Source organism: Macrotis lagotis, chromosome 2, assembly GCF_037893015.1.
Source record: "Macrotis lagotis isolate mMagLag1 chromosome 2, bilby.v1.9.chrom.fasta, whole genome shotgun sequence".
Lineage (NCBI taxonomy): Eukaryota > Metazoa > Chordata > Mammalia > Peramelemorphia > Peramelidae > Macrotis > Macrotis lagotis.
This window is the reverse complement of record NC_133659.1, coordinates 260,607,739-260,633,541: the sequence shown is the minus strand read 5'-3', so window position 1 is coordinate 260,633,541 and position 25,803 is coordinate 260,607,739. Positions and strand designations below refer to the sequence as shown.

The following is a 25,803-nucleotide window of genomic DNA, read 5'->3' as shown; positions in this document are numbered from 1 at the left end:
TCTTCAGCATTTTTTTGGATTTCCTTGACTAAGCTGTTGACTTCATTTTCATGTTTTTCCTGCATCTCTCTCCTTTCTTTTCCCAGTTTTTCTTCCAACTACCTCATTTGATTTTCAAAGTCTATTTTGAGCTCTGTCATAGCCTGAGCCCAATTTCTGTTTTTCTTGGAGTCTTTAGATGCAGGAGCTTGTGCTTCCTCATCTTCAGACTGAGTATTTTGATCCTTCTTGTGCTCATTTGCAACATATTTCTCAATAGTCTTCCTTTTGTTTCTTTGCTTGCTCATTTTCCCAGCCTGGGCCTAGTCTGTGGGTGCTTCCTGAGTTTTTGGGACACTACCACAAGGGTCTCAGTGTGTGAGGCTCTGTCCTCCCTCCTGGTCTGTGAATGACCATAAGCACCTCCCTCTCCCACGGGGCTGAGGTGGGGGGGGGGCTGCTGTTCTATGGGGGGCCTAGACTGCTATCTGGATCTGAATGTGGTCAGAGCCCCAGAGTCCTGTTCCAGAGGCAGAGGACAGAGATCTGCAGTCTCTCTTCACTCCCCTCCCTCAGCTCAATGGGCTCATTCCCTGGGGGCTCCTGCTTACTGGCTCCACCTGCTTCTGTTTCCTGGATCAGGGCTGGGGAAAGACCATGCTGCTAACTGTGTGCCCTGAGGGCTGGGCTCCAAGGGCTCGCTCTGGCAGAGGTCCCCTACTGTCCCCCCCCACTTTGTGTCCGGTGCTCCTCGGGGTGCAGCTCAGGAGACTCCCCCGCTGCTGTCAGCTGAAACTCCCAGCGCCCTGGGACTGCCTCCAGGAGGCTGAAGGTTTTTGGCTCTGGTGGGCCACCCCTCTGGCAGGCCACCTCTCCGATCCCGGGGAGCAGAGCCTTTCTGCTCTTTTCCAGGTTACCTTGAGTAGGAGAACTGCCTCACTGGGTCCCTTTGTGTGTTCTGTCTCTCGAAAGTTTAGTTAGAGTCCTTAGCTGATGAGTTTTATCAGAGAGTTTCTAAGACTGGATCCCTTCTTGTAGCATCTTGGCTCCGCCCCTGCAATCTTTTTTCTTATGTGTTTTTGGTCAACCTCAAATGCTTATTTTATTTGGTCTTTGTTAATTTTGCAATTAAAAATAAAAATAAAGAATAATATTTCCATGATTACACATATATAATCTATATCTGATTACTTACCTTATAAGGGAAGGGAAAGTAAAGGGAATTGAATTTAAAATTCAAAATATTAAAAATATTTCAAAAGTTATTTTAACCTGTAATTTGGTGAATATATATGTATATATATATAAATGTATTCATGCATATATGGAGAGACAGAGAGTCAAAGAGAGAGAGAGAGAGAGAGAGAGAGAGAGAGAGAGAGAGAGAGAACAAGAGAGACACTGAAATGCATTTACAGAGAGATAGAAAGGTAGAGACAGGGATAATAAGGAACCAGGGCAATTGTTTGGAGAATACTAATTCAAAGTGATCAGCATTTCAATGGTAATCCATAGAATTACCTACAAAGAAGGTCAGTAAGATTTACGCATTATGTAGAAAAAGAATCATGAAAGAGGAACTTCAAGAATACCACTAGAGGAGAAAGAATGAGAGTATGAAAATTTATTTAATTAAAATGCAACATATTAGGATCTTTATGTGAACATGAATAATCTTTAACATTGGAAAATCACTTTACTAATAAAGATCATAATCCACTTTGGCTTTGCAACTGAGTTCTAGAAAAATGACTGAGGTATAGATAGAAAGGTTTAGAGTTAGACCTAGGCATATCATTAGCCCATGGGTCAGAGAGTGAGTTTGAGTCCATACTTTTCTAAACATAGTTCAGTCCCACAAATTCTTGCTATTTTATTGCTATCATTGGGTGTATGGTGTGTTCATGAAAGACTTGCACCAGCTTTTTTCAGGGCTTCTCATCTTTTGACGTTTACCTGTCACTTAACTCTCCCCTGTTATTCCCAAAACTTATAGCATGCTCTATGCCCATACCTTAGCAAAACTGTCTCAGCAGATGGGCTAAACCAGATTGAAAGCAGCTGACAGATCTTGAATCCATCTATGAGTTAGAAGGATGTCTATCCCAAGCATATCAAGTGTTACTAGAATGAGCAAATGAAAATAACTTATTCCAGTGCCCATGAAGGTGACTTAAGTGGATATTCCGGGACATTTTGATCTTAAACATACATGGAATTTATCAAAGTCATTCACTGCATCCTGGGCTGTTGTCAGCCCCTTAATTGTTGTCTTGTCACTGAACTTTAATGACTCTGGCAGAATGAATGAATCTGACAACTTTGTACAATATTTTCTCACTTAAATACAATTCACAAAAAAAAGATGAGAGATCAACTCTCTGATCTCATTTGTCTTCATTGAAAGTGGAAGTACTAACAGCATTGTTATAATTATCACATCAATTATTCCATTCTAACGTTTTTGCCTCTAAGTAAATAATCCTCTTGGGCAATTCCAGATCACAGAGGAGATAAAATTTGAATTTTCATGTCCTATTAATTGCTATGAGATTTTTGATTCTACTGACTAAAACAAGAGAGAATGTAGTAAAAAATAAGGGTTATAGAAATCAATTTATATTTGGTATTAAAGTTTTTTATGTTTGATACCAGAGAGCAGTTTTAGTGGGGAATGAGCATTATGAGAACTAGAAAATTAATTCTTCTGAATGTATAGCCCTCCTGGTGATAAAAAACAATAGGACTTAACCTCATATTTAAGTGACTCCAGAGAATTCTGAATAGGAATATTATCCCATAAGATTAGATAAATAATCACTTGTCTAGATTTTTTTTCATTAAATAACTGCAAATTCCCATTTGACCACATGCCGTATCTATCTATAGGTATTTAGCTTGCCAAGTATTTTTTTTGGTCTCTGGGCAGTCCCTTAAGCCTCAATTTCTAACTTGTACTAAGGTTGTTTAGATTTTATATTCTTTAGTAACTTTTGAACTTGCTTCTCCATGGCATCTTTTCCTTGTTCAATGAATTGCTTCTCTTCCATAGGTATCAGGCATATCAGATAAGAAATTTTTTGTATTTCCAGAAAGGTATAAATATCATTAAGAGTTTTGAAGAACTTTGTATTCTTTATAGAGTTGAATGAATTATTTCATAGAGTTAAAGTCACAAGAATGATTCAGAATTTAAAAGACAAGATCATAATGCCTAGTTAGGTGGATGTGCTCCCAAACACAGCCCATTGACTAATAATGTACAGGAAGGAGTCTCACAAGAAGTTGTGTGAGAGGTACTGAGCAAGTCTGGCAGTATGTTTAGAATGAATTCATTAATTCTCAGATCTTAGGGAAACTACAGAAGAAATTTCGGTTAAATTTTCAACAATAACCTATCAAAGATTGTCAAAAAGTAAGTATTTTTGGTTTTGATACCTCTCTAATCTCCTTTCCATTGGTATTATAGCAAAACTGACTTTGTGTGTATGTTCCTTTTTCTGTTGAAATAATTGGGATTAGGCAACTTGTCCACAGTCACACAGCTAGTAAGTGTTAAGTGTTTGAAGCCAGGTTTCAACTCAGGTCCTCTTGTCTTCAGGGTCAGTGCTCTATACATTGTACCCCCTAGCTGCACCTTGTGCACTCCTTCTTAAACAAGATCACATATATCAACATAGTCTCACAAAAGCAATTCTATTCATGGAAGTAACAGAATAAAAATAATATGCATGATCTGTAATTTGTTATTTTGCTCTCAACTACTAATTTTTAAATCTCTCATATAAGGTAATAGTGTTGAATATTGGGGTTTTTGGGGGGGTCCTTAATCTATTGGATCACAGATATATAGCTAGAAAACCCTCAGAGGTCATCAATATCAATATTCTTTAAATTCTTAGTTGAGAAAACTGAAGAACCTGAGCGTTTAAATGACTTTTCTAACGTCAAATATAACAAAGTTAAGTATAAAAGTTCCTTGACACCCAATATAGCATTCTTTCCACTTTAGTATACTGCTTCAGTAATGAAGAATTAAAATACTTCAGAAAAAAAAATGTTAAATATGACTATGTCATTCCTTTACTTTCCTTAGAAATTCAAATAATGTGCATTTAGAATAAGATGGCCTGGTATTAAGTCCTGTTCCTGCCAATTAGGAGCCATATAAGGCAAAACAAGTGACTTCACTTCTCTAGAAACATTTCTTCATGTTTGAAATGAAAAAAAATAGACAAAATAATCTCAAGGTTGTTTTAGTTCAGTTCAGTTTCCTTGTAGAATCCTTTGACTGGATTCATAAAATCCTGGAATCTAACAATTCCAAAACTGATAGAAAGAGAAGAAAATTTCTCAGAAGACTAAGGAAAAGAAATTCTCAAGTAAAAAAAATGAAGAATCTTATAAAATAACCTCATAAAAAAACAATCATATAAAGTTTCATGTGAATCTCATGGAAACTTGTCTTTTCTATCAGATGAATAAACTTGGATAAAAATTTTAAATTGTTTATAGCTTTCATTATCCTGAAATAGCTACTGTTCAAAATATAGAAGGAAATCACTGCCCTCAACAATGATAAAATAACTATATATGTCTATCGATCCACCAATGTTCATAATAGATACTTTAACATTATTAATTTGATTGAAAGTGAACCCCTGGGACATCATGAAAGAAAAGTAAGGCAGTTCCAGAGAGGAGAAGCCACAGAGTCTTGTAAATATTTTTAAAGAAGCGTCATCAAAGAAAGTATTGACTATACTATGGCACATGAGAGAGAAGAAAATCTAATAGTCGAAGTAATTACGGAAATTTCTCATAAATTATGAAGGATTATCAAAGAGTTTAGTATAAAGCATGCCTAAGAGGATGAGAAAAAATGAAATGGAAGCTGTGAAAGACCAAGAATCAGAGGAAACCAAGTGATTTCATTGTGTTGATTGAGCATTCAGAAAAAGACTGTGAAAATTAATCCAAGCATACAGAAAACAAATTCAACATTATATGGTCTTTTGCTCTCATATATCTTGAACCTTTGCTCGATTTTCTACTTTCCTGATGATAAAAAGGGCTGATGAAAATCATGAAACTGAGTTAATGATAAGATCTAGGATTTAAATAACCCTATGTTTGACCAAAATAGGAGAAAAGAGTAGGCCATGGAATTTAAGATGAATGAAGATCAGGTAAGTAAAGATTTCTGATGAATATATGAATGAAGTAATATGTAATAACCAAAATAACAATATCTCTGATAAAGTAGAAAATATTACTTAATAAAACAAGAATCCCTTAAAAATAAGGAATTTTCAAACTTAAATAGAGCATTATGATTTTACATGTTAGATCCATTAGGCTTATTGAAAATATACACAAGACTAATGAGGGAAAGAAATAAAATTTGATATAATATATACTATGTAATAAAACCCTCCTTTAGAAATATTTTCTCATTTGAAACTTGTAACAGTCTTGGATGGGAGAAACCATTATTGTTACCATTTTTCAGTTTAGGAGACAAAGGTTAAGTGTCTTATTTAGGGTCACACTTTTTTAAGTACCTATGGAAAGAGAGTGAGAAGAAAATTTGTATAGGCATCTACTCAAGAGAAAGGAATTGACATCATTTCTGAAGTTGAAAGGGTAGAGTTATGGGCTGCTTAAGTATATGTACCAGAGTTTAGGTGGCAGAAGGAAGGAGGGTTTTAGAAATATTTCAGTATTATTTTCATATTATCACAGTCATTAGAATGAACTTTTAGAGAGCAAGATCCATGACTTTTGACTTTGCAACCTTGCCATTAGGCAGCTAGGTGGTGCAATGGATAGAGCACTGGTCTTGGACAGGAGTTTTTTTCTTGTTTTTTTTTTACAATTTAGGAAAAATTCATTGCTTTTCTCCAGTTATATTTATTGACCATACCCAGAGAACTTGACCCTGAGAGTCCGTGCACAGAATGCTGACGATGGATGGGTTCTTCACCATTTTGGAGAGTAGTTCTAATGTTATGTCAGACACTTGATTCTTATTTGCTGTGTAACCTTAGGCAGGTCACTTAATCCTGGTAGTCTTGCATCCAGGACCATCTCCAGTTGTCCTCATTCATATCTGACCACTGAACCAAATGTCTCTGGAAGAGAAAGTGAGGATGATGACTTAGCACAGTGTCCCCTCACTCAAATCCAATCCACGAGTTTGTCATGGCATCACTTCCCTGATTTTGTGACCTTCTTTGAAAAATGTCCTTACCACTAAGCACAGAGTAAGAACTTAATAGATGCTTAATGATAAGAAATGATAATGAAAGAGAGTCAGACAAATAAATAAGTAGATAGAGTGATGATCAATAGACAGAAAACCTGTTTGTTACCAGAAGCACATGCTACATACAGGATGTGTCATAATAGAAATGGCCATAGGTTTGGATTCCAAAGAGTTTTTGCACACAATTCTGTATTTTATTATCCTGGAGATTTTTCAAATTTATTTATTTATTTATTTTAATGTTTATTTATTCTCTTTTTGTACAAATAATTTTTTATACATTAATAAAATATTCTTGTTTAAGAGTAAACAAAATACCCCCCTCCCCCCACAAAATATAGACTCACTTGATCAATAAAGGGGAGAGAAAAAATTAAATTTAAAAAAATAATAGTAATAATTATAGGTATGGCTAGGTCAGGTGGTTCAATGGACGGAGCCCCAACCCTGTAGCCAGAAGCACCCGAGCCCACATCCGACCCCGTACACCCAACAATCACCCAGCCATGTGACATGCAAGCCACCCCAAATCCACTGCCCTGCAAAAACCAAAAAGAGAAAAAAAAAAGACCCAAAATAAAATAAAATAGTAATAATAGTAGGGGTCACCCGGAGATTTTGAGCAAATCCCTCCTCTCTACTCAGTTTCCTCATATAGAAAATGAGTAGTGCCTCATATAATTTCAAAGGTTCTTTCCAACATTAGGTTCTATATGCAATATTGCATACAGGCAAACATTTGATTTCTTTTATATAGAATTTAAACTAAAACTATTAGAAGTTTTCCCTTCTTTCTTGCTTCTCTTCCTAACATCAAAATGAAGTTGTGGTTGTTTAACAAAAATTATTGGAAAAATAAATTCCCATCATAGAAATTAAGATGATAGGGATCTTTCCTGGAAAGCATATCATTATAGGGAATGATTCCTATACTCAAACTGTTTGAATTTTCTTAAAAAAGCAAATGACTGGGAGGAAAGTGATAGGAATATTTGCACATCAAGATGGCTGTTCTGGATACAAGTTTCAGGACATTTTGAAAGGTTCTTTCACATAGTTTCAACTTTGCTTCAAGCAGCTTCCCTATGTTTTCTAGAACTCAGCTCTTAGCTTTTGGCTTAATTACCTCTCTTTTTTTTTCAATAATTCCTAGTGATATAGGATAGGTGATGATTAGGGATGATTAAAAGTGTGAAAGATAAAGGAATGTATGCTTAACCTCATGGTTATAATACACACACACACACACACACACACACACACACACACACACACATATATATGGTACAAACACAGTTCTAAACTTCACGTGGTAAGAAATCAAAGATACACAAATCACAGTTAGTCTGGAGCAAGAGTTTAACTAGAATACTATCATTATTCCAATTTAAGAGATGGCAGAGGCAGAATTAAATTTGATAATGGGGAATGTTTGGGATATAAGAGGGAGAAGGGAATAGGATATTTCTTACATAAAGGAGGAGGATTGTGAGCAAAGTGTGACGTTTGAAGCACATACTGAAGTATATGCTGAGTTGTTCTAGGCCGGGTGGACCAAGTTAGGTTTTAAAAATAATATTATTAGATAGCTCTAAAAAAAAGAATAATGGTGAACAATTAGAGATGACCATAAAGGGAATTTATTATTTCACATATAAGACTTATAACATTTTGGGGCAGCTAGGTGGCACAGTGCATAGAACACCAGTCCTGGAGTCAGGAGTACCTGAGTTCAAATCTGGCTTCAGACACTTAATAATTACCTAGCTGTGTGGCCTTGGGCAAGGCACTTAACCCCATTTGCCTTGCAAAAAAAAAAGACATAACATTTCACTGTACTCCCCCCTTATATTTTATCAGAGTGTATATTTTCCAAACTATGTTAAGCACCTTAAAAGTATTAACCATGTCTTACTATTTAGAACCCCTTAATACTTACTACAGTAACATACCAGGGACTAAATAAATGTTTGAATGATTGAATGAATTAAGACTAATATTTTATCCATGCCCATATACATTTTAGCCCATATATGCTTTCTTTTCCTTTATTTTAATTTTGTTTCCTTTTCTCTTTTATTGTGAATCCATTAGAGATGAGAAAAAACAAATATGAAAAATAGCACTCAGCTGACAGAATTCATTCTCCTGGGATTGTCAGATGATCCAGAACTTCAAATGATCATTTTCGTCTTTCTTTTCTTGGCCTACATACTCAGCATTGTTGGAAATGTGACTATCATCATTCTCACCCTGCTGGATTCTCACCTCCAGACCCCAATGTATTTCTTCCTACGCAATTTCTCATTCTTAGAAATTTCATTTACTACTGCCAGTGTTCCCAGATTCTTAGGCAATATTATTTCTGAGGACAAGACTATTTCTTACAATGGCTGCATGACTCAATTGTTTTTTGTCATTCTCTTCGGAGTTACTGAATTTTATCTTCTAGCAGCTATGTCCTATGACCGTTATGTTGCCATCTGCAAACCCCTACATTATACAACCATCATGAACAACAGCTTCTGCATTTTTCTTGTGTTTTGCTCATGGTTGATGTCATTTATGATCATTTTCCCAGCAATCATTATGATGCAGCATCTTGACTACTGCACTGTTATCATTGATCATTTCATCTGTGACTTTTCTCCCCTCTTACAGCTATCCTGCACAGATACCCAGTTCTTGGAGACAATGGGCTTTTCCTGTGCTGTTGTGACTCTTATGCTCACATTAGTATTAGTAATTCTCTCTTATTCCTATATCATACAGACAGTTCTACGGATCCCCTCAGTCAATCAGAGGAAAAAGGCTTTTTCCACTTGTTCTTCTCATATGATTGTCATGTCTATTTCTTATGGCAGTTGCATCTTTATGTACATCAAACCTTCAGCAAAAGACAGAGTCTCTTTGAGCAAAGGAGTTGCTGTGCTTAATACATCAGTAGCCCCCATGTTGAATCCCTTCATTTATAGCCTAAGGAATCAGCAAGTCAAACAAGCCTTCATAGATATGTTATGTAAGATTTTATTTTCTTCAAACAAAGGAAAAGTTTCATTGAACTGAATAGAATGGTGTAATGAGGACAGATTTTTGACAATCTGTTCAACGTTTTTTCAGTTCCCTCATATCCCTGTTTCTTTTTTTATTTCTGAAATATCAGAGCATCAAAGGGATTTTTAAATTTACAAATCATATTCATTCACCATAGTTTCTTGTATTTAATTGTATGCACTTATATAAGTATATGTTGTCTCTCTCTCTACATAATATAAGTTCTATGAGGATAGTGATATTTAATTTTCTGTTTTTATAACCCAATCACATACCACAGTGCTTCATGCAAAGTAGATATAAATTTGCTTGATGGATATTTTAAGTAAGAATGTGGCCAAAAGAGCAGTGGAAAAGGAATTTATTTTAATCAGTCTATTATAAATTGCTTTTTTTCAAAAATAGGTAAATTATAAATTCTTATCGGTTGACTTTTGTAGAAGTGGGTATTCCCTTGATTAATCTATATCATAATACCTCTATACCTAAAGAAATGGTCTTTGAGTCTTCAATCCAGCAAGGCAGTAAGTGCCATTATACTTCTCTATTCCCAAATTCACTCCCCATTGAAGCTATCCCTACCATTTATTTTCTTCTCATATATTCTTCCTTAACTTTCCCATATGTTCTCCTCTGCATCTACCCACCTGAAGCTCTTACTTCTCTTCCTGGAAAAAGTTTTAGCCACTCAATGTGAACTTCTTTTCTTTTTTACATGAATGAGTCTAATGTCTGATGCATAAACATTCTCTCCTCTGCAATTCCTGCCCTGATACTAGGAAATTTCAAAACACATATTGATAATCCCCCAAATCCCCTAACACCCTAGATCCTCACCTTTGCTCCTTCTGGACAAAGAATCAAGTACTGAAGGGTAATATCAATGTTGTGGCACAACAGCCTAGTGACAAAAAGTCTATTCAAAGCATGACTGTATAATTGGCATGTGGTTTCTGTGATTTAAGAAAAAAAGAGTTTAATGAGAGGATGAGTACAAAGGATTGTTGTTATGCCCAGCTCAGGACATATTTTGCTTGCTGGATCTTAGCATTGTAAAATATTGTCTACTAATAATAAGAAAAGAGAGGAGTGCAAAGTGGAGGTTTTGGGTTTTTTTGGAGTGAGGGCTTTGATATTTCTCCCAATATGGGGGATCAAAAGGCCAAGACACAGGAGTTTAAAAGAACCCCTTCCACTCTGGTCAAGAAAGGATAGTCTAGTATGATGCAAGATGCCAAAAATGGTGAGGGAGACAGTCATAAGTGTTATGATGGCAAAGACCTCTGCTAGGAAAGAATTCAAATGGAAAGCTGGAAGAGAAACTTAACAGGGAACCCGCCTCGACATGGCAAATGTGCAGGTCAATTTAGCAAAGAAGATCATAGTAGAAGGGCTTCCAAGAGCTAAATTAGCAGAGTAAGAAGTACTATAACTCTCCCATATTAAAGTCTAAATAATTATAAAATAGTATCCAAAAACAAACCACAGAACAGCAAAACCAAGGGAAAATGGGGTCAAATAATCTTTGAGACCAGGAAACTTGGAAAATTGGCAGGAAAAGTCTTTCTCACTCAGGTAAAAAGGAAGCACAGCCCAGGACAAAAACATTTCAGTAAGCCAGTAATAAGTAGAAGTAGATCTTGAGTTCCAGTGTGGTAGAGGAGGCTAATAGAGAAGTGGGCCTTGGATGAAATAAAAGATAGGAAAGGTTTTAGAAGGCACAATGAGACTTAGGAGATATAGACTCCTGCCATAAATATTAGGAAAATATCAAGATGACAGAGTAAAGGAAGATTTACCTGAGCTCTCCTCCTAACCCTTTCAAATTCCTTTACATGATGACTCTAGACAAGTTCTAGGTAGAGTCACAGAACCCACAAAAAGAGGGAGGGGAAAAAGTTTTCCAGTCCAAGACAACTTAATAGATCATCAGGAAAGGTCTGTTCATCAGGGTGAGAGGAAAACAAAGTACAGAGCAGGTTGCACAGGTGCAGAGCCAGGCCTCAGCAAACCAAGAGCAGATTTTCTGAGTCAATGATTCAGACCTAGGTTATGACTATTCCTTTATTGAGGATAGTGGACCATGAGCTTTAAGATTATTGAGCACCTGGTAAAGTTTTTGAGGAATACCTGTTTAAATGTATGTTGTGATTTACAATTGTCAAAGTATTAATATCTCAAATAAAGTAGAAAATATTATTTAATAAAAATTAAAAATCATAAAAATAAGAAATTTTTAGTTTTACAAAAGTGCACATGATATTGGAGGCCAGGTCTAGTAGGCTGAATAAAGATATAAACAAGACAAAGAAGGGAAAAGAATAAGCTTAGAGATTATATTTGCTATGGACTAGAATCTGAACTAAGTACTTTACCAATTATTTTCCCATTTGAGACTTTCTGCCCTGTAAAGTGCATACTATTATTGTCACCATTTTACAATTAAGCAAACTGAAGTTAAGGTTCTTGCCTAGGGTCACATAGTGGCTATGATAGGATAATGAGAAGTAAGAAAGTAGAGACACTTATGCTAGAGAAATAAAATAAGCATCAGTTCTTAAAATTGAAATTGTGAAGTTATGGAATATTTAAATATATGTCATATAGATTATTTGGTAGAAGTGAGAAGGATGTTAGAAATTTTTCAGTGTTTTTTCCTTCTTATCAAGATCATTAGAATGGGAGTTCCTTGAGGTCAAGTCCTGTGTTTTGGCACTTAACTTTGTGACCTTAGCACTTAGCATAGTATAAGCACAAAATATTTGCTTATTTTAAAATAGATTGTTGGTAGATAGATAGATACATAGATACATAGATACATAGGTGGATGGATAGATACATGAATAGGTAGATGGATGAATGGATGGATGGATGGATGGATGGATGGATGGATGGATGGATGGATGGATGATGGATGGATGGATGGATGGATAGATGAATGGGGGATGAATGGTTGGATGAGTAATGGATGGATGGATGGATAGATAGATAATAGATAAATAATGTTACTCTACATAGAATATTAGCTCCTTGAGAATAGGGATTAATTAATTTTCTATCAGAATATGAATGATGCCTCATACGAACTAGATAGATTATAAGGTTTTTATTTGGTTGATTGATTTTTTAAAAGTGGATATTTCCTTTACTAAATGATTTGATAATACCCCCATGCCTAAGGAAATGGTCTTTGAAAAGCTGTGGCAACTTGCAAAAATGTATAATCACTTTGAAACTGATGTGCTATTGATAAACTCCATAATAAATGCTTTTCTGGTTTGGTAGGATCTAGAATTGTAGAACATAAGATCTGCCAGAAATTATACTACAATAACATACCACTTAAGATGTCAATGTCACCTCCATATTCATATAAGGCTTTCAAGTTGAACAAGTTGAATGCTATTTGGAAGATTCCTTTTCTTGCTCATATGCTGAACTGAATTTATAATCATATTTATTTTTCAATGATGCAGAGTACAATCCATCCATGCCTGTTCATTTTCTGCAATTATTATCCATATTCCCTGAAAAAGTAATTTTTTTTAATTTTTGTAAGGAGTTCACACAACATGCTGAAGATCTTCATAGCTTATTCATGAAATGACTCTGTTTAATTGGAGCACAAAGACCATTAATCTGACATCCTTTCTTTTTATCACATAAAAGTCTATCACAAAATTCTTTAATGGTATCCTTTATACACCTATATAAGACTCCCTATCTCCCTACTTGGTTACATGTTACATATTCACCATGAAACATTTTTTATCCTTTATGAGATTTCCATGAAGCAATATTTCATGCTACACAGTAACTTCACTTTTATCCCTTTCACTATACTTTTATGTAAAAGAAGACTCAAACTCTATCCAGTGTTTTCTGCAAGAACCCTTGGAATCTTTGAATTTCTTTGCCATTTTCTACTAACTATTGGCCCTATGACACCTGTTCTGCTGTATACAACATCTGGAAATTTAAAGCAAATTATAGACATGTAGGGAAAACTGTCTGTAGATCTTCATCATTATCTTTCATCTCCTCAATCTTCTCCCATTCACATCTCATTCCAATCTGTCACACCTTCTACAGTGTTCTCTGAAATTCCCATTCCACTTTTGACAATACTCCTATTCATTAATTTTTTTCTCTCATACTTGTTTTATTTTCCCAGTTTATTTCTTGACTTTTTAAGATCCTTTAATTAGTATGTTCCCCAGTACATGAGTTTTCTTCTTTGTGGGAGTCATTCTTTTTGCATTAAGACTGCACAGTTCTTTCTCTGAATGTGAACGGCATTTTCCATCACAAGTCTTTTAGAATTGGTTTTGATTCATTATTGCTGAGAACTAAATTTATCATAGTTGATCATCACAAAATGCTGCTATTATAATTTTGTCATGGTTCTGCTTATTTTACTCAGGATCAGTTCATGTAAGATCTTCCAGGTTTTTCTGAAGTCTCTCTGCTCATCATTTCTTATAGAGTCATAATAGTCATTACATTCATGTACTACAATGTGTTCAGTCATTTCCAAATTGATGGAAATTTCCAACTCTTTGCCCCCAAAAGAGAACTACTATGGATATTTTTGTGCATGTGAGCTTTTCTCTTCTTTTATAATCTCTTTAATATAGAGATCTAATTGTGATATTGCTAGATCAAAAGGTATGCACAATTTTGTATACCTTTGAGCATAGTTCCAAATGACTCTCCAGAAGAGTTGAACCAGTTTACACCTCTACCAACAGTACATTGGAGCCCCAGTTTTCTAACATCCCCTACAATATATATCATTTTCCTTTTCTGTTATATCAGCCAATCTGATAGGTGTGAGGTGGTACCTCATATATCTTGTATTTATTTACCTTTATTTACATTTGATAGTGATTGGGAGTATTTTTTCATATGACTACAGATAGCTTTTATTTATCAAAAAACTTCCTGTTCAGGTCCTTTGACCATTTATCAATTGGGAAATGACTTATAGTATTATAAGTCTCACTCAGTTCTCTTTATATTTTAGAAATGAGACCTTTACCAGAAATACTGTGGGGGCAGCTAGGTGGCGCAGTGGATAAAGCACCAGCCCTGGAGTCAGGAGTACCTGAGTTCAAATCTGGTCTCAGATACTTAATAATTTCCTAGCTTTGTGGCCTTGGGCAAGCCACTAAACCCCATTGCCTTGCAAAAACAAAACAAAAATACTGTGAAAACTGGTTTCTAGTTCTCTGTTTTCCTTCTAATCTTGTTTTTATTGGTTATGTTTGTGCAAAAAAATTTCAATTTAATATATTCAAAATTATCCATTTTTATTTCATAATCCTCAATATTTCTTGTTGGTAATAAACTATTCTTTTCTTTATTGATCTTTATTGATCTGACAGATAAATGATTCCATGCTCTTCAGACTGGATTATGGTATCATGCTTTATATCAAAATGATGTATCTATTTTGACCCTATCTTGCTTTTGTGTGTGAGATGTCTGACATACTATTTCCAGTTTTCCTGCAGTTTTAGTCAAATAGTTTGTTCTGATCCCAGAAGCTGAACTATAGATTATTATAGTTGTTTACTGCTGTCTTTGTTCAACCAAATCTATTTCACATCATTATATTTTTTTAGCCAATACAAAATAGGACTGATAATGGCAGCTTTATAGGATTGTTAGATCTGGTTGGACCACTTTCCTTGGCATTTTTTTCATTGATTAATGTGATACTCTTGATGTTTTGCCTTTCAAGATAAATGTCATTACTATTTTTCCAACTCTTTAAAGTAACTTGCTGGTAGTTTGATTGGTATGACACCAAATAAGTAAATTAAGTTAAACAGATTTGTAATGTTTATTATATTAGCTCAGCTTACCCATGATCAATTGATAATTTTTTCCAATGTTTTTTGCAGTCTTATTCAGATGGTTCCTTAGTTTTTCATGGCAAATATACTCCCAAAACATTTTATATTGTCTATAGTTATATTGAATTTAATTTCACTGTCTTTCTTTTGCTACTGGACTGTGCTGCTAATATATGAGAAAAATGCTGATGATTTGTGTGCTTTTAATATATATCCTGAAACTTTGCTAAAACTGTTCATTCTTTCAAATATTTTTCCTTTCTTTTTAAAAAATCTTTTAAAAATATTGTATATGGTTATTTTTCCAACTACATGGAATGGTAGTTTTCAATAATCATTTCTTTACAAGACTTTAAGTTTTGCATTTTTCCCTTCCTCCCTTCCCTTCCACCTCTCCATGATAGAAAGCAATCCAATATAGGCCATTCAAATAGTTTTTAAGTTAATTCTCTAGGATTCTCTAAATATATCATCACTTCATCTGCAAAGAATGAGTGCTTTGTTTACCTATTTATTCTAATGCTTTTATTTCTTTCTTCTCTTTTTTGCTTGGCTTACAACCAGAAATAATCTAATCATCAAAGTTGAGCTTAATCCTTTGCATAAAAAGAATGAGTATATAATGAAATAATTTTCAAAAATTCCTCATGAAAATAACAGCAAGTTTATAAGGAATAGATAAACCCTAAGTTTGATAGAGTAAGACAAAAACATGTTGGATGTAGGATAGAGTACTAAACTAATTAAATGAAATTCAAAAGAGATTAATGTAACTTTTCCATTTGATTTCAAAAACTATATTTTGTCAATCCAGAATATAGGTAGTGTGGTTAAGCAGCAGTTTATCTTTAAAAACATCTGGCAATTTGAGTGGTACATACTGATAATATCTGTCTGTATTTTAATGTGGCAGCTTCAAATAGCTATGGCTTCCAGCTTCCATGGAAAGACTGAAAGATACTATGGAATATTTCAATGAGAGGTTCTTGACAGCAAGAGAGCAAATAAATCTCCCTGTGCAGCAATAGTTGATATTTTACATGACCCTTTAAAGTCTATAATTAAAATAATTCTGTATAAAATGTGGTATAAATATAATTACCCTCATTTTACAAAGAGAAATCAGAAAACAAATGAGTTCAAATCCTAATTCTTACATGTGTTATTTGCTATGGACATTTCACTCAAACCCTAAATCTCAATTTTCTCATATAAAGTAGATATCATAATACCAATTTCTCCTTCCTTAGGGTTTGGGGGAGGCTCAAAAATATGTGCAAAGTAATTTGCAAACTTTAAAGAAAAATAGGAAGCATTTGAAATTCAATTGCAAAGAATGAACAAATTTCTACTAAATTCTGTTTAAGAATTGTGATTCAGCATCTTCTAGGGAAAAAAAGACCTATTCAGTATAAACTTGTTAATGATTAAAAGGTCATTTATAAAGGCAAAATGACATTGCCCATAATCATATACAGAATAGGATTAGCAGATCAGGGCTCAGATGAATGCTTTTCTAAAACCTTCAATATTTCTTGCTAGATCCCTAGAAGAATGGTCAGAAGGTAGATGAAAGGGAAAAATATGAAGATGGTGGGCACTTGAAACAAACATCATTCATCAAATCCTTTTGTTGAAAGCATCCTTTTTGATTAACTTAATGTAAATATAGTTTCTAAAGATTCTATTTAATTTTCAGTGTTAGCTCTTTCAACTATTTCTTACTCATAACTTTTTAAGGTTTCCAATGTTGCATGGTCAACCCCATACACCTCATTGAAACACAATTTTGTCAAGATTATTCTTATTATGTTAAATAGTTACAGACCATGAAATAGTATAATTTCTGAACAATAGAAATTACCACAAAGATATAAATATGATTAAGTTCTAAGTAAAATCCTGCTTTTTCACAAGATTTCCCTATTCTCTTCTTAATCCTAGTGCCTTCCCTCTGTCTCCACCATTAGGTTGTATTCTTCTTAAGAGCAGGAACTATGTTTTGCCTTTTTTTCTATGTCTAGTGCTCAACACAGTGTTTGATGTATGGTAGGCACTAAATAAATGTTTATTAATTGACAATTTACATAAAAAAGTAATGTCAAACAAAACATCAAAAAGTTTCTTTCAAAAACAGAGGTAGATAAGAGTAAGGAGGTCCTGTACAGCATCCAAACAGTCTTAAGAAATAAAGAATGAAACCCTAACACACTGAATAGAGTACATTTGTAGTACTGATGGGAGGAATAAGAGTTCACATAGACCAGGAGGACTGCTGAAAGAAGAATGATGACTTTATAAGGCTCTTTGAATATTTAATTCAATAATGAGTCAGTCTCTCTCTCTACATATATATGTATATATATGAACATACACACACACACACACACACACACACACACACACATATATATATATATATATATATATATATATATGGAGAGAGGGGGGAGAGAGAGAGACAGAGAGAGACAGAGAGACCATCATGTTACATTCTAAGCTCCTGCTTCTTCACTTGATAAATTATATTTACATAATTATGCTACTTCTTAGATAAGCCAGTAATTAGATTGACTGCAGTGTTTGATTGAGGCTAATGGTAGTCTAAACTCCTTTGGAACTAGATATTTCCATTATATTCATTTGAAATAATTTTGCATATTGCAGATATGAAATAAACATTAGAAATGTAATTCCAAAGTATTTTGAGTGGAAAATAATTGAAATTTTCTAATAAAGAACATAACATTATAGGTATGAGTAATGTACAGTGGTTCCTCAGATCACATCCAGAAGCAGAAATATGTAATAGGAAAGGAGAAAGTGTCTCCATTCATCATGGGGAAAGAATTGCAAATTATCAAAGAGGATTCATACTTCCTCACCCTTTCTAGGGGATACCAACTTTCAAGGGGACTAACTTTTCTCTGGAGACGAAAAAAAAATTCAAAAATCTGTAGCCTAGAGATTCTTATCATAATTTTCTAGTAGCTACTATGATATCATTTCTTCTCATATATCTATCCAGACTTCCCCAGGGAATTCTGAATATCAGCTTCTTTTAGTTCCAACCCTGTGATATTTAGCCTACATAAAAATAGTATCAGTTAAAAGATGTATACCAATTATTCTATCATTCAATATTCTTCTTATTCAATGCTATCCCTTGATGTTCATTCCACAACTTTAGGTGTTCTCTGGGCATTATCCCTTGAACTTTCTTTTCTAATTTTTTTTTTGCTAATGTAGATTCTGTTGTCTATTACTTGTTGCCTAGAGATCAAGGATCTCCATGGTTCTTTTTGTGCTGATCCCTTGGAGTTTGCATTTAAAATATACAGGAAAACATGTCTTACTGTCTAAAGACTTGAAAATGGCCTATAAAATTTGCTTCCCTTCAAGGCAATACTTTCTTGACACTAATTATCAAAAATATTTTCTGGAGCTAATTCACGGGATAGATCAGCATCTCAGAACTTGGACAATACCTGGACTGGCAGTGTAAAAGTGAGTTGCTGTTTCCTCAATTTGAGGAGAGAGGTATCTGCAAATGCTCTTCTTTAACTATTTGAGTGTGAGAGGAATAAGACTTTGTCAAATATGTAACTTAAGGAAATGTGAATTTTTCACAAGATAAACATCAATCATCTCAATTTATGAAAACCAAAGGGAATATCCAAGATCCAACTTGAATCTGATCAATCAAGGAGTATCAGAAAAGTAAGTTTTATCCAGGTTTTTCATCTCATTCAAGTATTATTTCTAACTTATTTTACAGCAGGAAATTAAGACATTATAATCCTCCTTTATGTAGGTAAGGATAATTTGCCATTATATAAAACCCAAATTGACCTGTTTACTATGATAAATATAATGGGAATATACTGTAGTTCCTACCTTGCATGTTTTTCCTACCTTAAGAAGAGGGTTATAGGTGATCATCTACAATGTACTATATTATGTTAATATCAGATTTCTAGCATAAGATTTGTTGCTGTTCATTCCTAGTCCCATGTCTATTATTGAGTCTACATGAAATCCACACAATGTTTTAAAATATTAAAAGTTTAGACAATCAATAGAAAAATTTTACAACTAATTGATTAACTATATTTTTAAATCTGGTGTTCTTATCATTTCAAGTATATATGCTATGATCTCTTATGTATTTCTTTCCCTTAAGCCTAATTCCTCTTGCCAAAAATTACTAACTTGTAATGTTTAACAAAATATGTATGTAAAAAGCTAACTCCACTGTTCTCTGCTGAGGGGAGAGGGGTAGGAAGGGAGGGTGGAGGGAAATTTTGCAACTTGGAAATATGCATGTGCAAAAGAATGAAAAAATTTTAAACTATATATATATATACATATATATATATATATACTATGGATCTCTTTGGAAGTCTGATGAAGCTTATGAAGCCTATGTCAGAATAATGTTGGCTACCTCTATTCATCCTTAAAGAAAAATTAACTGCTAAATTTCTTTTAGGAGTTAATAAAAATAATAGTGAAAATTTTTTTCCTATTCAGGATTATGCTCTGTCTATATGGTCCTCAGTAATTCATAGAACCCAAGTTAAAAAGCCCACTTTTAAGCTACATGAAGCTTTTAAATGTTTTTTGTCTTTTTTTCCTTCTTGTGGTTTGTTTTGTTTCTTTTTTCACAGTGTTACTAATTTGGAAATATATGTGGCATGATTTTATATGTATAACCTATATCAGATTACCTGCAATCCTAAAATGGGGGGATGGAAAGGTGGGAGGGAGAAAACTTTACAAAAATGAATGCTGAAAATTATCCTTTATATGCAATTGGAAAAATAAATTTATTTAAAAATAAACTAAAATAATAACTATTTTGACTTCCGTATAGTTATACTTCTTATTCTGAAGTATGACTTTTGCACATGGGGTTGATACTGACCATTTTAAAATGTAGGAAGGAAAATTTAATTGTTTTATTTTGCTTTACTGCACTTCTTTATTACAAGGTAGGGTTCTATATGGGAGAAGTAATTGGGAAGTGACAGTGATATATATGTATGTGTGTGTGTCTGTGTGTGTGTCTGTGTGTGTGTTTGTATAAACATATATATATATATATATATATACATATATAAACAAAAAAGATAGCAAAGGGTGGAAAGAATACAAAGGGATTAAGAGGGAAAAAGAAGGGAAGGAGGAAAGAAAAATGGAAAGAAGACAGGGGATAGAAGGAGGCAAATAGGGAGGGAAAGAAGAAAGGGAAAAGAAGGGAGAAGTGTAAAAGGGAGGGGGGAAAGGGAGAAAAAGAAAATGAGGGAGAATAAATTAAAGAAGCTAAGGATGGAAGAAAAAAGAAAGGGCGAATAAGAATGAGAGAAGTGATCTATATTCTGATTATGTGAGAAGGTTTCCTTCTCATTTTGGTGGTAGAACTCTGTCAAATAATAACATTTAAACATTTCACATAAATAATTATTTGGATTCTCATGAGGAAAACAGACTGTAAATAGTAATATCAGGAACCTGAGATCTCTGAAGAATTTGGGATTCAAATTATTAGTGACACATTGACCTAAGAAAATGATCTGGACATCATATAGACTATTCATTAGCAAGAAACTACCAGAAGACTAATAAAATACTAGAAATCAGAAGGGGTGTCACAGGATCATAGAATGAGAATGATAAGGACCTTAGAGATCACCCAGTTGAAATACTGCAATGATGTAAATTATGAAACTGAGGTCAGGAGCTTGCGTGACTTATCTAAATTCTTACTGCTATCAATTATCAAACTCAGAAAGGAAAACTAAAATGTCTTTTTGCAAAACTACATTTTTGAACATAATGAAATGAAAGAAAGGCAATTAAAATGTTTGAGGGAATGGATAGAGTTACATATGGATAGATGAAATAAATGAAAATTCTACTTTATAAAGATATTCATAACAATATAGTATGAAATCTACAAAATAAAGGATTACTATTGGTAATATGGATTTTCCTAGCAAATTCCATAATATTTTGACTATGGGATATAACTAAAAGAATTTTTTAAATGCAAATTTACAAGAAAATGTAAATTTGAAATACAAAGAAACAAAAGTATTGTTTTCATTTAAGTTAGTCAATTCAAGAAATATTAATGGCTAAAAATAGAAATATTTCCAGAGTATGATAAATTTATGGATTTATGATTAATCCATAAGCAATTAATTGAAAGCAGAATGCTATAGGGAACATTCTTAACTCTTTTTAGGTCACAATAATGGACACTATCCATCACACTGAGAACTAGATACAGTCTCAAGAGAACTAGTTTTTAAGAATAGAAAAGTTTTATACTAAACTTGATTCCCCTCCATCATTTTTTAATGGTTCACTGAATTTAAGGATATTTTTTTCTAAAAGGAAGAGTTTGGTGAAGTTGGCTTACAAATTTTAAAAAAAAAGGTTGTGGGTTTTCCTAATATGGTAAAAAATTTCCTCATATGGTAATAAAATATTAAGGAAAAGGGAACATGGGCACATGCTGGATAGCAAGCTGCTATATTTTAGAGGACTAATGACTAATTTAGAGATAGTCAGAGCAACATGTTAAAAAGAATATAAAATAGAGACTTGAAAAATAATATAGTGATAAACAGCAAGGGAAAGACATATTAACCAATAGAAAATGAAGGATATATACAATGACTACTATAATATAATTGAGAAAACCTCCCAAAGTAATAGAAAATGAATGTTATGAAATAGTAAGAAATCATGGCAACAGGAAAGACATAAGAAGGAATTGTATATTTGTTCCTTTGTAGAGGCTGGTGTTCATGAGTATGGAAGATTGCTTATAACATCAGATTGTCTAGTTTTGCAAAGATTATACTTATTATATTGACATAGGATATTATATGATTTGATATATGATATTTAATATCATATATTTACATATAGGAAGAAATATAGGTGATTAAAAACAGCAAATGAAAAGTAGTATGAAAGTATATAAGAACTCTGAAAGAATCAGAAAATACTGATAAGAATATTTGCTATGGCATCATTTGCCTTTTTTGCTTTGGGAAAGAAGTACATAAGGGTCTGCAGATGGAATAATTTCATATTAACCATGTCATTTAATGATGGTGTTGATGATAAAACAAGAAAAGGTGTGCCTTAATATGCCCTTGGATTTGGTCCATTTTCTCTCTATGGATGTAGAGCATTTTTTATCTTGAGTCTTTCAGAATTGTCTGGATAATTGTGTTGATAAGAGAAGCTATGGCTTTCATGGTTGATCACTGTTACAATATTGCTGTTGCTGAATATGTTAAAGCATATTTTCTAGAGAAAATTATATTTATCAATTAGACAGAATTATTTTTCCTTAATTTAACTGGTATTTTGATCTCACACATGCTCTAAAGATTTTGTTCCTCCATCTCAATTTGGCAGGTGATAAGAAGAAAAACAAGACCTGACCAAAGAAAAAGATATTAAAATGAGAAACCATACATCAGTCACAGAGTTCATATTGCTGGGATTGACAGATGATCCGCAGTGGCAAGTTGTACTTTTCACCTTCCTCCTTCTTACCTACATATTGAGTGTGACTGGGAACCTGACCATTATCACCCTTACATTGTTCAACTTCCATCTGCAGACCCCTATGTACTTCTTTCTACGAAATTTTTCCTTCTTAGAAATTTCCTTCACATCTGTATGTATTCCTAGATTCCTGGTTACTATTGTAACAGGGGATAAGAAAATTTCCTATAATGGTTGTGTGGCTCAGCTTTTTTTCTTCATTTTCTTGGGGGTGACAGAATTTTACCTTCTTGCTGCTATGTCTTATGACCGCTATGTTGCTATCTGTAAGCCACTACATTACACAACCATCATGAGCAGCAGGGTGTGTATACTGCTAGTCCTTAGTTCTTGGCTGGCAGGGTTCTTGATCATCTTTCCACCTATAATCTTGCTACTACAGCTGGATTTCTGTGCATCTAATGTCATTAACCATTTTATCTGTGACTCTTCTCCCATCCTGCAGCTCTCATGCTCAAATACACACTACCTTGAACTGATGGCATTTTTTTTAGCTGTGGTAACACTCATGGTCACCTTGACTTTGATAATACTCTCTTATACATACATTATTCAGACAATTCTGAAAATCCCTTCTGCAAGTCAGAGAAAAAAGGCCTTTTCCACTTGTTCCTCCCATATGATTGTTGTCTCCCTCTCTTATGGCAGTTGCATTTTCATGTATATTAAACCTTCAGCAAGGGAAAGAGTATCTTTGAGCAAGGGAGTTGCTGTACTCAATACTTCAGTTGCCCCTTTGTTGAATCCCTTCATTTATACCCTAAGGAATCAGCAAGTGAAACAAGCTTTCAAGAATATGGTTCAGAAGATTATATTTTCTTCAAATAAATAAAAGCTTTTTATGGAAACTCCAAAGGCTATAATTTAACTAAAATCTGGATTTCAACATTTTGCCCTGTCTGAATCTCTTCCCTCCTCTTTCCATTTCAATAAATAAAATGTAAAATTGGCCCATTTATACATCTTCTATTACCAAATGTTACCCTTTCTTAATTAGAATTATTCTTTCCTTTCAAAGTCTTTGTTAATTTTATCTGTGCAAAAAAATCTTTCTCTTTCAATTAAAGTCAAGAGTTTGAATTATTCACTTTAGAAAATGACAACTTTGACAAATTAAAAATAACACTTAATGACATGTTACCGTGCTGCCCAGAATCTTTCTTAATATTTCTTTTATAATTTGTATAGTTATAAAAATGAAAATTATTTACTCAAAGTCAATCTTAAAAACAACCATTCTTGGGGACAGGTAGGTGATGCATTGGATAAAGCACCGGCCCTGGGTTCAAATCTGGTCTCAGACACTTAATAATTACCTAGCTGTGTGGCCTTGGGCAAGCCACTTAACCACATTTGCCTTGCAAAAAAAACCTAAAAAGAAAAAAAAGAAAAAACTACCATTCTTTCGGTTCTGCTCATTTCACTCTTCATTGTTTCATGGAAGTCTTCCCATGTTGTTCTAAGATCACTGAACTTATCATTTCTTATAGTAGAATAGTATTCCATCACATATACCAAAACTTGTGCATTCATTTCTGAATTGAAATGACTTTCTCAATGTCCACCAGTAGAAAGTGGCAAAATGAAAATTTGGGTAAGCTCCTCCTGATGACTCCAAATTGGGTACTCTCCTCACTTTGCCATCTTTATCAGAAATGAAATTGATAGTGAAATTACTTTCCTTCTTTAAATACTTTGCTAAACTAATTTAAAATGTTCCTTTAGTATGTATAGATTAAGACATAAGGATGAGAAATCTCATGATATACTAAAAAGAACATTATATTTGCATTTAAAAGACATGAATTCAAATCCTGGCTCTATCATTTAACGGGAGACAAGATTTTCATTACAGGCATTTTCAACTTTTGTCTCTGCAGCTGTTTTTTTTTAAGAGCCAATTTGTACATAGGTGATTATTTTCTATGAAAATTAATTTTATAAAAGTTTCTACTTTCAATTCTCTTTGTTTAACTACTTAAAGAAGTTTATTTTGTATTAAAATAAAGAAGAAAAGTGTGTTTTTGTAAATTAGAGATTAAAAACAAACTTGTGGTATGAATTTATTTTTAGAACCAATGAGGCAGACTGACTTCCTGATCAACTTAATGACAGAATACTCACAGCCCTTGATTCCATTGTTTTGATAATTGAATAAACATTGTGAAAGTGGATTCTTCAAATTGAAGCATGTCCAATAAAAAAGTCGAATGTCATAAGATAGTTGGGAAGCAACATGAAAAAATCCAGCAACATTTTTGGAAAATATGTTGCCTGATTCATAAATTAAGACAAAGTTTAACCCCCACTGGTCTAGCTAAGAGATCAGTAGCATTATATTGTGGACTATTGAGATAAAGATAAAGAACCACTGATCCATATGGAATCTTGCCATTGAACACCTGTCCTAAATCCTATGGTCTAAAGGCTTTTTTTTCCCTCCAATAAGACAGTCAAATTTTCAGACTTACATCTACCTCCTTTTGTAAAGAAAATATATAACCAAGGACATTGGAAGTGTGACTGACTTGAAACTCTATTTGAGTCTCAATTCCTTTAGTTATTAAGCTGATAGAACAATCCCCATTCTTTCCTTCTTTCTATGCCTTCATGAGGATCTTTAATGAATCTTAATGCTTATACAGTCTTGAAAGAGCTTATTTTAAATATGAATATTTACAACTTGGAAATTGGTAAATGCTACAAAACAGGGCTTGCTTTATTTTTTACTTGTCCAGAATTAAGAAATTAGAAAACATTTATAATACAAATTAAACTAGTGTTTCTATATACTAGTGTCTCTATCTCTATATACTAGACCGGTATTGAAGAGGACCACACTGAACAACCAAGACTGATGGTATAAGTTGTATAGTTATGTTTATTATAGTGAGATATTTTTGAAACCAAGTAAAGTCTGAGAAGACCTAAAATAATGATTAGTCAATTGAGAGATGGTGGTAGAATATATTAGGTTATCAAATTCTATCACCAGATATCGTGATGGTGCTTGTCTGGCACTGGTAGTACACTAGGATGCCTTGTTGA

The 25,803-nt window shown here is 33.6% G+C and overlaps 2 protein-coding genes across 2 annotated transcripts; both read left to right on the top strand.

Moving 5' to 3' along the window:
- The first annotated feature begins 8,359 nt into the window (after positions 1 to 8,359).
- Positions 8,360 to 9,313, top strand: LOC141512203 (olfactory receptor 6C1-like). The gene has a single exon (XM_074221040.1). It carries the CDS (start codon positions 8,360 to 8,362, stop codon positions 9,311 to 9,313), a length of 954 nt encoding a protein of 317 aa, XP_074077141.1.
- A 13,335-nt stretch (positions 9,314 to 22,648) lies between these two features.
- On the top strand, positions 22,649 to 23,587 carry LOC141511653 (olfactory receptor 6C75). Its single transcript, XM_074220764.1, has one exon. It carries the CDS (start codon positions 22,649 to 22,651, stop codon positions 23,585 to 23,587), a length of 939 nt encoding a protein of 312 aa, XP_074076865.1.
- Positions 23,588 to 25,803: the final 2,216 nt, after the last annotated feature.